The 13,408-nt window shown below is 35.3% G+C and overlaps 1 protein-coding gene across 3 annotated transcripts in view; it reads left to right on the top strand.

Moving 5' to 3' along the window:
- Il13ra2 (interleukin 13 receptor subunit alpha 2) overlaps window positions 1-12,726 on the top strand; it is a 37,967-nt gene extending 25,241 nt beyond the window's left edge. For all 3 annotated transcript variants that reach the window (XM_038317183.1, XM_038317181.1, XM_038317182.1), the window contains 7 exons: window positions 839-992; window positions 1,710-1,830; window positions 5,086-5,270; window positions 6,194-6,339; window positions 7,620-7,764; window positions 11,355-11,470; window positions 12,607-12,726. In XM_038317183.1, the coding sequence (XP_038173111.1) occupies window positions 839-992; window positions 1,710-1,830; window positions 5,086-5,270; window positions 6,194-6,339; window positions 7,620-7,764; window positions 11,355-11,470; window positions 12,607-12,663 (924 nt within the window). In that variant the 3' untranslated portion in view covers window positions 12,664-12,726. The remainder of the gene's footprint in view (window positions 1-838; window positions 993-1,709; window positions 1,831-5,085; window positions 5,271-6,193; window positions 6,340-7,619; window positions 7,765-11,354; window positions 11,471-12,606) is intronic.
- Window positions 12,727-13,408: the final 682 nt, after the last annotated feature.

Here is a 13,408-nt window from a genome sequence, read left to right as displayed (position 1 = left end):
TGTGCATCTTCAGGAACATATTTTTCTTTTGCCCAGTATTAAGACTACTTTTGAAAGGACAACAAAGGAAACCAGGTCTCCTAGAATGTAAACTTCAAGAATACTTATGCATTTTGCTGTACTTTTACAATTTATTGTTTTATCAATTCACTTTCAACAATTCTGACAAAATACCTGATGTTGTGTTAAATCTTTGCATACACATCACAAAACACGACATTGTCCATTCCATGTACGCCAAGGTTTCAATGGATGCTTATTGATTTTCTATACAATAACAATTGTGTTCATTCAAAGCTCTGTTGTTGAAGGTGTCCCATCAGCGCTATAATTCAGCTAGGTAATTTCAATGAGTAATTCAAGTTATTTATTGAACAATGTTTTAGGCAAAATGCTTGACTGCATTCCAGAAACATAAGACTGTATTATATATGATTTCATCCTTTGAAAGCTTACAAATTGTCCAGTTTTCATCGGGTACTTCTGAGGCTCTTTTTTATTTTATTCTATGGGATTTCTTAAAGTTTCAGATTATATCTGAAAGTGATAAATCATTGACCATGCAATACTCATATTGTTGAAAGTTATCTATTTAACTCCAAGTTGTAAAAATCTTAATTTCCCATCACAGAGCCTTTCCCCTTACTAAATGTTTTCTGTTTTTTTTGAATGACCTTATCAAATAATATTATCTACAGAGGTGATATCTGCTAGAAATGTAACTGGGGCACTATAGTGAATAATTATATTAGATTTTATTGATTGTTTAGTCTTACTAATATGTATCACTGTTCAATGTATTTTTAAAATGGAAGTATTTCATCTTTTTATCAAATAGACCATCATTACTAGGAATCTAATTTACAAGGATGGGTTTGATCTTAACAAAGGCATCGAAGGAAAGATACGTACACATTTACCAGGACAGTGTACAAATGGATCAGAAGTTCAAAGTTCATGGATGGAAGCTTCTTATTGGGCATCAGATGCAGGTCAAAACAAAGTTTCTTTTACACATTTGATTCTATCAGAAAAAAAATGTAGAGAATAAATTCCTTAACCCTTATATAGGTGATTATATACACAGTAAAACATGTGACAATTAGGCACAAAATCGAATCTGTTTTATTGTTAGTGCCGTGGCTTTCTGAGCGTGTTAAACCAGCAAGCATTAAAAAAACATGTGGCGCACACTTTATTATGTATAGTGTTCTGTCTGCATGTATGCCTGCGGGCCTGAAGAGGACACGAGATCTCATTACAGGTGGTGGTGAGCCACCATGCGGTTGCTGGAAATTGAACACATGTCCTCTGGAAGAACAGCCAGTGAGTGCTCTTAACCACTGAGCCATCACTCCAGCACCCAAACATTTTTTAATAAATCTACATCTTGTTAGTAGAGTCCTCAACATGGAGCCATATTAGTAAACATGAATGGGTAATTTGCTCCATTTCTGAGAGCATCTTAGAATAATTAATTCAGTACTTTGACATAAACTAGTGTCAGAAAATAAGCCCTCACATGTTTTCAGGTTTGCAATATCCTCTTTAACAGTGAAGTGATTTCTGATAGCTTCCTTTTGCAGAGTTTCTTATTATGCTGATTGCTAAATAAAATAGAAAGGCCAAAGGAAGTAAAATTGCATTGTGATTACATAGAAAATTTGTCACTATGTCTTCCAAGTATTCATAGTTCATTCATTTCTTAGGAAGCCTGGAAACTAAAATTCAAGATATGAAGTGTATATATTATAACTGGCAGTATTTGGTTTGCTCTTGGAAGCCTGGAAAGGTAGCACATTCTGATGCCAACTATACTATGTTTTTCTGGTAAGTATTTTTATACTTAGTATCCCACATTGGGCAAACATATTTCAAGATTAGCACATAGTAAAAACAACTATATTTCAACTGAATTACAACCACTATCTTCACCAGTTATATTTATGATAATAATTAATCATAATTATGTGAGAATTTCAGGCTGAACATACTGTAAGGTGTCAAGTGACTTTCTACACATGAGGGAATATTATATCCTATAGATATCTGGGTTTATAGTTTGAAAAGTTTTTGTACATTTTGTTCACTTAGTTTTTTAAGAGCAGCTCTCTGTTAAACTGGATCTTCTCACTGTTTCTCTCTTAACCACTCCTGAAGCTGTTAAACATATAGTCTTTTAAATTTTATCTCCTGGAGAATCAAGAGGGTCTCTGTTGATGACATGAACTTGAGGCTAATACTCTTCTTGCTCTTAGACAATGCCTCTGGGACAAACCTGTATGTTACCTATGTGATGCCCTTCCTGGTGAAGAAAAGGAGGGCAAGCTGGCAACTCTGTTGAATGTTCAGTTATTTTATGTCTGATACTATTAAAGTATTCTTGATCCTCAAAAAAATTTAAAAAGCTTTTATTTCCTATGCATATTTAATATGCTCTGGTCACAGTCACCCCTCCCGTCCTTTATTTCCTTCCATCCCTCTCAACAAACCCCCTCCTACTATCATCCCCTCTGTTTTATTTTAATTCTTATGTTGTGGTCCTCTGAGTTTAACTAGGGCCACCTGTGTGGGCATACGTTTGGAGCATGGGTGACAGATCAGGGAAAATACTGTCCCACCAGTAGCCACTTCCTTAATTGCTTTGCTGTAAGAAAAATCACTACACTCTGACATTTTTTTTGCTAATTTGGTCATCTGTTTTTCATTTCCCATATCTACTGTAAAAACCTTCATTTAGACCCTTCTCATTCCTCAGCTGGATGACTGCCATGACCTCCCAAATGGTGGTTGCTGTGGATGCAGCATTTACCCCCCCCCTCCTGCTCATTCTGCACACTGTAGGAACCTTTTTCTTCCTTGTAATGCTTATACACACACCAGTCTGTAGACAGTATGTCCCCAGTGGCTACACATATGCCCAGCATCAAATCTAGGCTGCCTTTCAAGGTTTTGTCTCACTGCATCACTATCTTTCCCAAACTGTAATCTGCTCTGGAATTTCCTATTCTGTGTTTATCCATCTCTACATTCTTTTCTTTCTCCACATCATGCGCATCCTGTGATCTGGAATGGCCTCTGAATCACCCTTTTATCAATTCTTTTTTAGCCTTACAGGCCTAAGTGGTTGCTAATTCACTGACTTTGCTGTTTAACTACTGCTTCTTACAACTTCTTTTGTTGTTCAGAGGGTATTCAAAAGTATCTCATGTGTATAGTTTGTCTTCTCAAGTTCTTTTAAAATTAGTGGATGTGGCCCAATTCTTACATTTCTCTTACCTGTCTGCAGAAGGCCACACTCACAACAGATTACTACTAAAAGAATGAAAACAATGGTGATAACATCGATAAATGAAAAACATCAGAAATTATGCATACTAAAGAAAAACAAATCAAGAAAAGACAAACTTGTAGTATTTGTGATCTTTCAACTTCAACTGTGATTGCATCTTTTTAAGGAAAAATATGATGTATAAATAATTGGGTGTAAAGGATTAGTGTTTTTGAGAATTGTGCTTTAAACTCTGCTCTGGCAACATGATTCTGGGTAGATTTTGGCAGACAATTCATCTAGGGAGAATGTTTAACTTTCAATACCTTGAATTGGATTGATAAATTTCTAATTTTTGGTCATTAAATCAATAAATATTAAACATTTATTAAATAAAAGAAACTGCTATTGATTACAAAGATACAACAAACAAAAGGGGAAGACACGTTTTGCTCATTCATGCTTAACATAACTTTATCCTTACTAAGTGGAATGTGTATGAACAAATATTAATGTTTTAGAGATTGTGAATCAGTATTTTCACTGAAAGCCACACAGTCAGTCTTTGCAAACTCCAACATCGGTTGGACATAGTTATGTATACATGTCATCCCAGAATTTGGGAAGGTAACATGTAACAATCATGAGTTTGACACTAAGTCCCTCGGCTACATATTAAGCTCTAAGACAGCGGATAGTGAATTCCTGTGTCAGAGCATAATAAATAAACAAAATCATAGCTATGAAGGCTCCCAGGCTGTAAGCAGACAATTAACCAAGAGACTACAACTTAAAAACACATCCCTAAAGTTGGGCATGACGTAAAAAGTTCATTTACTAGAGTCTAGATATTTTCAGTAGCTTCTTATCAGCTACTATGCTGGTTTCATTTCATAAGGGAGTTTTGGCTCTTTTCAAAGCCAAAGTCATACTCTCAATTGCAAGCTAGTCTTTAGAAAAATATATCAGCAATCATTGCTTTATAAATCACTTGCTAACAACCCAAGATCTCTTTCATTTCCATCAGCTGTATTGCTGAAACAAAGTCAACTTTAAATGATGTGACGAAATTTCTTGCTTAAGACAAAGGGAAAATTACACTGCACTTGACAAACTACTTTGTCTTGCTCCTTTTACTCCCTGCTCTAGTTGGTTTTTCTCAGACTTATATCACAGTACGTTATAACATCAGAAGATTTTTTTTTTGTTTTATTAAACTTAGGAATATTTTATATCTGCTTTTAAGTATGCTTTCTCTTCAAATAATTTTCTCAGTCAAATGTTATTAAGGCTATCTTAATAATCCAAATCTTTGATTCACCAACTTTGGTGAGTCAACAAAAATCTATGAATAATAATACTGGAGTTTCTTTGTAAAGATTCATATTGGACCGAAGCTCCATAAAATTAACTAGGTTGATTTTCTTGCTGGTGAATATATCACATGTAGCAACCATCAGGTACTAAATGATTTATTTCTTCATATTGTAGCCTTTTTATAACAACATTTTTGAGAATGTCACACATATGTACCATATTTACATTTTTTCTATCTCTCCCTTACCTCTCTCTAACTGCTGTAGTGACCTCTCAACGACATGAAATTTAAAAAAAATTACTATTGTTACATATGTATTTGTGTTTATGTTGCTATATACAAATATATATATGTATATATATATAATCTACTGAATCAATATACTGTGCTCATATGTATATTTCATGTAATATCACTAGATAACTCAAAACTGATCACTGGAATAAAAAAAAAAAGATGCTGCTAAACAATTCCTGAAATATTCCTTTTGCTATAGGTACGAGGGTTTGGATCAAGCCTTGCAGTGTACCAATTACCTTCGAGATAATGATAAAAACGTTGGATGCAAGCTTTCCAACTTGGAGTCATCAGACTATAAAGACTTCTTTATCTGTGTTAATGGATCCTCAAACACAGAACCTATCAGATCCAGCTATACCGTTTTTCAACTTCAAAATATAGGTGAAATGTGAACAAATAATGTCAACTTCAAAACCATTCATTCTAGTTCTGGCCATTCCTAAGGGAGCAGGAGAGGCAAAAGGAGAGAGTGATATTTATAAAAGCTGTGGAAGTGCAAAGGCAGAAACACAAAGGAAGCCGAGTATATGAGGAAGTAGAGAAGATATTGAGAGAAATATAAAACAGCACTGTTTTTAGAGATTACAATTCATTTTCCAGCTTGACTCTCTGCTATTTAGAACTTTTGTTTAGTTTTTCGAATTACTAATTATAGAATCTATTAACCTTGGCTTCAAATGACAAACTATTGAAAACCAAAACATTTTATGTCTTCTGAATTATATTCTTTATTCCAAGAACTTGAACTCAGAAATTTGCCTGTCTCTGCCTCCCTAGTACTGGGTTTAAAGGCATCCCCACATCTGGGGGTTTACCATTTATGAATTGTATGAGTTTGGGTGGTTGGCTTAAGGTCTCTGTTTAAATTTCTTTATCATGTAAGCAAAGACAGTGGAAGACCATGCAACACTGGCGCAATGTCAGGGGAATGGTAGCCAGAGCATATAGATTAGTTAGAAAGTATTCACAATTGTAGTAATGGTAGTTTGGTTGTAGTTTCTAAAGTTGCAAAATGGGGAAATCATTGCAATAATTTGGGGCTTCTTATTTTTCCTCTTGCCTTCCAATATTTATTACTGTGGAATTTATCAAAACCAAATGAACAAAAATGAGTTTCCCAAATAATCAAATTTCTCAAGAAGTTCATCTTGATTGGCAAGCAACTTTGGTTTTCAGTCACATCAGGAGAATAATCTTGAGCCACTTAGTTTGTCCCTGAAAGTTTCTGTTACAGCGTGTCCCCAGCTTTGAAAGTTGCTAACTTAGCAACTTTCATGTTGAAACTGTTTCCTTCTGCTTTTTAGTTAAACCATTGCCACCAGAATTCCTTCACATTGGCATGGAGGATTCTGTTGAGATTAGAATGAAATGGAGCACACCTGAAGGCCCCATTCCACCAAGGTGTTACACCTACGAGGTTTTGGTCCGAGAAGACGATATTTCCTGGGAGGTATGCTGTACTTATTTGCTGAAATCATAAATGTAACATTTAAATATAATAGGATACTGGAGAATCAAAATCTGTTGTTGTTCAAAATAAGGATGGACCATAACAAATATTTCTGTTTCCTTTCAGAAAGCCAATTCCAGTGGACAATGAAAATATAAAAAAAAGTATAACCAAATCATGCCAATTTTCATGTTGCAAAAGACCCTGGAGACAATGTAGTTACTTATTTCCAATTTTGTCTTAATAAATTAAATCACAAATCTCTCTCTCACACACAAAGAGAAATCACTTTCTGAAATCCAACCATGAGGTCAAAATTAAGAGTCCTCAGGGATATAAGAGATTTCCTAGAGAAGAGGGACTTTTAAAAGCAGTGATGCTTGTGAAACTAATTACTTCAAAACATCAAGGATTTGGTGATTTTTTTAACCCCACTTTGCTATACATTGCTTTGACTTGCTTGTTTCCAATTTAGATATTGGTAAAGACAAAAATGTGAACTACTGTTTCTCAATGATTCAATTCACAGAATAGAAAAGTGGTAATTGAGTTAGTATCCTTGTTCCAGGAATGTGTATTGACTTCATAGACAAATAGAAGTATACTCAAAACTTGAGTCCTAGTCCACTTAAGTCTACACTACATATTTTCTAGGCTCTGAAGCTAAGTTAAATAAATGAAAAGCAATCATAGCATATGTGAAGAACTCTTTAGCACTTTGAAGTGGAAATCTGAAGTAATTTCTTTAGTTTTTGTTTCCCCCGTGATTCTTGTGAAGAGTATTCGCATATTTTGTGGTAGTCTCATATCTGAAGTGGTAGTTTTGTGCCAATCACTGAGGATTACAATATGGGTCTTCAAAAGTTAATCGGAGCAAAAAGAGTAGGGGATATATTTTAAATATGAACATTCCAGTGTCCAGAAAATTTGCATTCACATGATACTTTTTTTCTTTCAGTAAACTCTTCTTATGTAGTCTTTCTGTTCCCCCTTATGCAACCTGGAATATCAGAGACTAATCTGGACATTATGGACATCAAATTACATAGAGTTGTGGCATATCACACATGCTATTCCTTATTACAAGTAACCAATTACTGTGATAGGACAAAAGGTAAACTAAAATACAGCTACAAAGTGGAAGTGTATAGTGAATGACCACTGATAGTATCCCAATGCAGGTGTTTCATGTCCACAAACACTTTGAAGCTGAGAAAGGAAATCACAGCAGTTGCACTTAGGTCAAATAAACACACCATATTTTTTTTCTTGGCTTTCAGTCTGCCACAGATAAAAATGACATGAAGTTGAAAAAGAGAACAAATGATAGTGAAGAGCTGTGCTTTTTTGTAAGAAGTAAGGTCAATATATACTGTGCAGATGACGGAATTTGGAGTGAATGGAGTGAAGAGGAATGTTGGGAAGGTATGCACTAAGAAAAGGAGAGGCACTAAATAACTCTGGGCTGTTAGTTAGCAAATTTATTTTCTCTTTGTGTGCTTGTAATGGAAGATCAAAGTGTCTTGAGCATCATCTATAAATGGGGGGGAAGCAAGTACCTCAATAAATGATATGCTTACTGAAAATCTAGCACTCATTTGGAAGTAGAAGTCGTGTTCTGCTTTAATATGATAATATTTAAGTCAATACTCATATTTAATTATAGTTATTTTACATGTTATTATAATTTATATGTTAATATTTTATTAATTTATATATGAATATAACAAATTACATTATATGATTTATGTATTATAGTATTTCTTATATTTGTATTTATTTGTCTTTAATTAATTTAATATTTAACAGTTTTGTTTGACTGCTATGAAAATTTCACAGTTTTTCTTGGGGGAAGGTTCAGAGTCCATTTCAATCAATATTTTTGAGCTTTCAATTTTCATAAGAACAGAACTTTAAAAGCAAGGGCTGTAACTGACTCCAAGTATCTAATACTAACTACTGGTAATTTTTCTAACTGAGATGTTGTTCTGGCTTCATGTCTGTTGTTGTGATTAAAATATCCTGCCCAAAAGCAACTTGGGGAAGAAAGGACTTACTTAGATCAGGATTCCTGATTACAGTCCATCGCAGCTGGGAAGTCTAGTGGGAAGATATTTAAAACAGCTCCTCACCCCAGCAGTAAAGAGAAGAAAGCAATGACTGCATGCATCTAACCACTGCTCAGGCAGCTCTCCTTTTCATTCAATCCAGGACCTAGCCCATGAAATGATGCTGCCGTATCCAGGGTGGATATTCCCACCTCAGTTAACTCAAATGAGAAAATGCCTCACAGGTATACCCATAGGCCAACCTGCTCCAAACAACTTCTCAATGAGACTGTCTTCCCAGACGATTGTACAGAGCAGAAAGCTGACAATTACAACGTACCATCACAGATGCTATAATTGGGATAAACAATCAGTTCCCATGCTAATGGAAAGTGATTTATGCTAAAAACATACTCAAATTTCATAGTAATATAAACTTAAAAGCCTAGACAGTTTGTTTCAGAATATATTAACATTATTACAAATTACTAAGTCCAGGTATTGGTGGGACACACCTTTAATCCCAGTGCTCAGGATGCAGAAGCAGGCAGAACTCTGTGAGTTCGAGGCCAACCTGGTCTACAGAGTAAATTCCAGGACAACCAGAGCTGTTACACAGAGAAACCCTGTCTCAAAAATCAAAACAATACAACAAAAAACCCTAACCAGCCAACCTACCAAATAAACAAAAAAACTCCAAATTGCTTGTAATTATTCAAAATTGAACAAAATCACTTTAGCATAGCTTATTTAGATATTCATACATGGATGCAACTGTAATAAATGTACAAATTAGACAATAATATTTTATTTGTTGTTACTCTTTCACATGATTCGACTAGACTGGATTTTTTGATTCTTCCTCCCTACAAAAACAACAGAATCATTGTTCAATTTTGTTTATCAAATATTTTTTGAGAACCTACTGAGAATCAGGTTCTAGGGATAGGATATCCAGCAGTAATTATTATTCTTGTCGTAACTATGTTATTCCCATGTTGGTAAAAAATAAATAATAGCCAAGTAAAATATGTTATACAACAACTAGGGGTTCTGGAGGAAAATAGTCAGGGTAAGGAGGAGTTCAACAAGAAGAGTATGTGTATGCAATCAGAGAGAATACTGTTACTGCCTCTACAGTTTTCATTTTTGTTTCCACTGTCAGAAAATCAGAAATCTGGAAAATGTATGTATGTATCTCTCTCTCTCTCTCTCTCTCTGTGTGTGTGTGTGTGTGTGTGTGTGTGTGTGTGTTGTACTGAGTTATATTTTGTCATTAGACCATAAATTTGTTGTGGATTTGGAGATTTTTCTTTATTACATTATCAAAATATATATCATTTGCATTACATATAATCTCATCAAGAATTTTGATGACTGATATTTATTTCGTCCTGACAGGTATCTCTTGGTAGAGTCTAAATTTAGACTTACAAGTTAGGAACAAATTATTTTTGGAGTTGCTTGTAGTTTTAGTTTTTTAGGATACATTTCTTATTGGGTACTTCAAGTTATAGAAAAATAGGAAAACTAGAGGTATGCATATATTTGTATATATTATAAATATTTATACATATTTAGTTTAAAAGCATATATTTATCTCCTACAATTTTGGAGAGTGAAAATGTGAGCTCAGGCCACAGACTACACACAGGCAGGCCCCCAAAAGGGTCTCTTTTAAGGACAATTAAAATTTTAATACTACTTTTGTTGTTTTTTTGAGAATTTTATGTGTTAAATTTTGATCATATTAAAATTGCCAACTCCTCCCCTCCTATCTGCCCTTACCTTTCTACCCTCCAAACTTTGAGTTTGTCATTTTATTCCTCCTGGGAGAGGGAGAGTCAACTTTCTTTATTAACATGACCCCCAAGCCTTTGACCACACTTCTGGTCATGTCCCATTCCCACCAGCTGTTGGGCAACATACGCTGGACTTGATGGAGGGGGGGAAGTAGTACAATAATATTTTGGCAATAAAATAACTTCTTAGGAATTGTCTTGACGAGAGAACACAAACAGAACCTTACGAAAGGAACTGTCTGCCCTGCCCTTGTTAACTTTCCATGTCAGGAGAATTGTCCCTTTGGTCACTTCTCTGGAAATTACCCCTGTAAATCTTTATGATACTAAGCATTAGAATTTGGCTCAAAATTTTCTAGAGGCAACTAAGACCTCAAGGGAATAAGACAAAGACAAATTGAGATGGGGGTAGATTTATAGATCTGGAGCTAAAAGTTGACATGCTGTATGTTATTCCCAAACAAGTCAGAGATACTAGACTTGGAAGGACACATTTGTTTAGAATCTAAGTATCACCACAGACAGTTCCACTATGCAGAAGCAACATTAACACTCCACTTCTGGGCCTGGTGATCTCCTAGTGCTTGAATGCTTGCCTAGCATGCTCAAGGCCTGTGGTTCGATCAACTAAAACAAAAGAAAAACTACCAAAGAGAGAAAGAGAAGAGAAAATGTCACATCTAAATGCCAAACAGCAAAGTCATCTCTTGTTCTTCAGTTCAGCCTCTAAAGTGTGAGACAAATTTTAAAATGTGACCTTGTAATGTTAGTGTCATTCCCCTCATATGCCTGTTTATTGAAGCCCAGATCTTGTTCCTCAGAGTAAGGAGACACATAGGACTTATTTGTTTAAGCTCTTGACTCTTGTATTATGTGTTTTTAATGAACAATGTCACAACATCAAATTACAAGCAAAATCACATGTGCTTTGGAATTGAAATGGGATAGATGTCACAGCTGAGCAAAGTAGTTCTGGATGAAATGTTTGCCCACAAGAGGAATGCTAAACTCAGACCCTGCTGTGGTATTTGTGCATTGGCAACTGTGCCCCCTTAACCACATTTCTGCAACACTGACAGGATATTTGTGAAATAATTCCATTTCAAAGGTCTTTATAAACCTTTAGTATTTCTCCTTTTATTGTGTTTTTTTTTTTAAATCCTAGGCTACATGGGACCAGACTCAAAGATTGTTTTCTTAGTGCCAATTTGTCTTTTCTTTGTATTTCTTTTATTACTTCTCTGCTTGATTGTGGATAAGGAAGAACCTGAACCAACAATGGTAAGTTGTTTAATGTTATATCATGTCTTAAAGAGTAGACACACAAGAGCAATGCATTCAGAATTCATAGACCTGCATTTTATACTTTTGCTTGCTCACTATGAGTTACAGTTAATACGATATACATTATGAAGATATCAGAAAATTCAAAATTGATTTTGGAGAGTGGTGGTTAAATTTGTCAAAAGAACATGAAAAAATTACAGATCTTTAGGTTAGAAAAGAGTATAGTGCCTGAACTCCAGAAGAACTGGATTGAGCGGGGGAAAGGTGACCTGGGTGACAGAAATCTGAAACAGCTGGTCACATATATTTAGATTGAAAACGAGAGAGAAATGAATGCTTGCTTGCTTAGCATTCAGCTTACCTTCTCCATTCTTACACAGTTTGGGACACAAGCCAAAGTAACTGTGCTACTCACAGTGGGATGCACCTTCCCATGTCAGTTAATGGAATTAAGGTGACCACAGGTCAACCTGACCTGAAAAAAACCTCTCACTGAGATCCCCTTTCTAGATGATTTGAAATTGTGTCACGTTGACACTTAAAACTATCTATGATGTAGACGTTAAGGAAAAACTGTGCTTAGAGAAAAATATCTTTTTAAAATTTATTTATTTTTATTTCATTTTACATTCCAATCATTGTTCTCCCCCACACCTCCTCCCACTTCCCACCTCTCCCTCAGACAACTCCCTATCCACTCCTCCCAGTGACTAAGGTCTCTGATGGGGAGTCAATAAAGCCTGGCACATTAAGTTAGGGCAGGTGCAAGCTCCCCCCGCCACCCAGCATTAAGGCTGAGTATAGCATCCCACCATGGGGAATAAGCTCCTATAAACTAACTCCTGCACCAAAGATAGATCTTAGTCCTACTGCCAGGGGCCTCACAGATAGTTCAAGCTTCAGCACTGTCTCCCACATATGGAGGGCCTACTTCGGTCCCATGAAGGTTCCACAGCTGTCAGTCTAGAGTCCATGTGTGAGAAAAAGACCTTAGTACTGTGATTTGTAAAGATAGAATAGGGGATATGCAGGAAATGTTTCACTTCTCTGCTTGTTATATTCTGAATTGTTAATTTTTAGTAAAATTGTATTAACAATTTGTTAATAACAGAGCTCCTTTTGTATTTCAGAGCTTCCATACGGACCTGAACAAGGAAGTTTATTCTAATGATGAGACCCCCTGTTAAGCTACCCTTTTTAGGCTTATAGCCACTCAGCATGAGGAATATTAAACTCATTTTCTCCTCAAATTTCAAATACATCTTATTGCAAAACAGTGTTTGTCCTGATACTGTCGGGTTTTGAGTCAAGGAGTAGTTATGTATGTCAAGTTGCCTTAGCGTGTGATAGTACTGACTCAACATTTCAAGTACTGGCATTGCACATATGTGACACCGTGCTCACCTTCATCATTGAATTTAGGTACATTTTATGGTGCGCAAATCCTTAGCTGATAGTAGACTTACTACGTTCTAGTAATCATTTGTTTTCACATAAATATATGGTAAGAGTTTTATATGTAGAAAAAAACAAGAGGTGTATCAAATTTTATTCAATGTTGCATTGATTATATGATCTTGTAAGTTGAACTGACCTATGGAGGTACTGCCAAATCTTGGGAAATGAGATTTAATTGTTATGTGGATTCTGGTTTTAAACTGAATTCTGGATAAATATATTCATCACAAATAAGAATGAAGGAAGCTTTGAACACATTCCCAGTTCTTTGAGTATCCCATTTCACAAAAGAAAAGGATATTTATAAGGCTGTAAATTGTAACCTGACCAGGGACTATATTTGAAAAGTTCAAACCTCATATACAACACAGTAAAAACATGGGAATCCCCTGTTAGCTACAGGTAAACTTTCATTTAAAAATATGATTATGTGGGGAGGTGTAAAAAAACATGTGTCAAGGACCTAATGTGGAG

This window comes from Arvicola amphibius, chromosome X (genome assembly GCF_903992535.2).
Source record: "Arvicola amphibius chromosome X, mArvAmp1.2, whole genome shotgun sequence".
Classification (NCBI taxonomy): domain Eukaryota; kingdom Metazoa; phylum Chordata; class Mammalia; order Rodentia; family Cricetidae; genus Arvicola; species Arvicola amphibius.
This window is presented reverse-complemented; position numbering and strand designations above follow the sequence as displayed.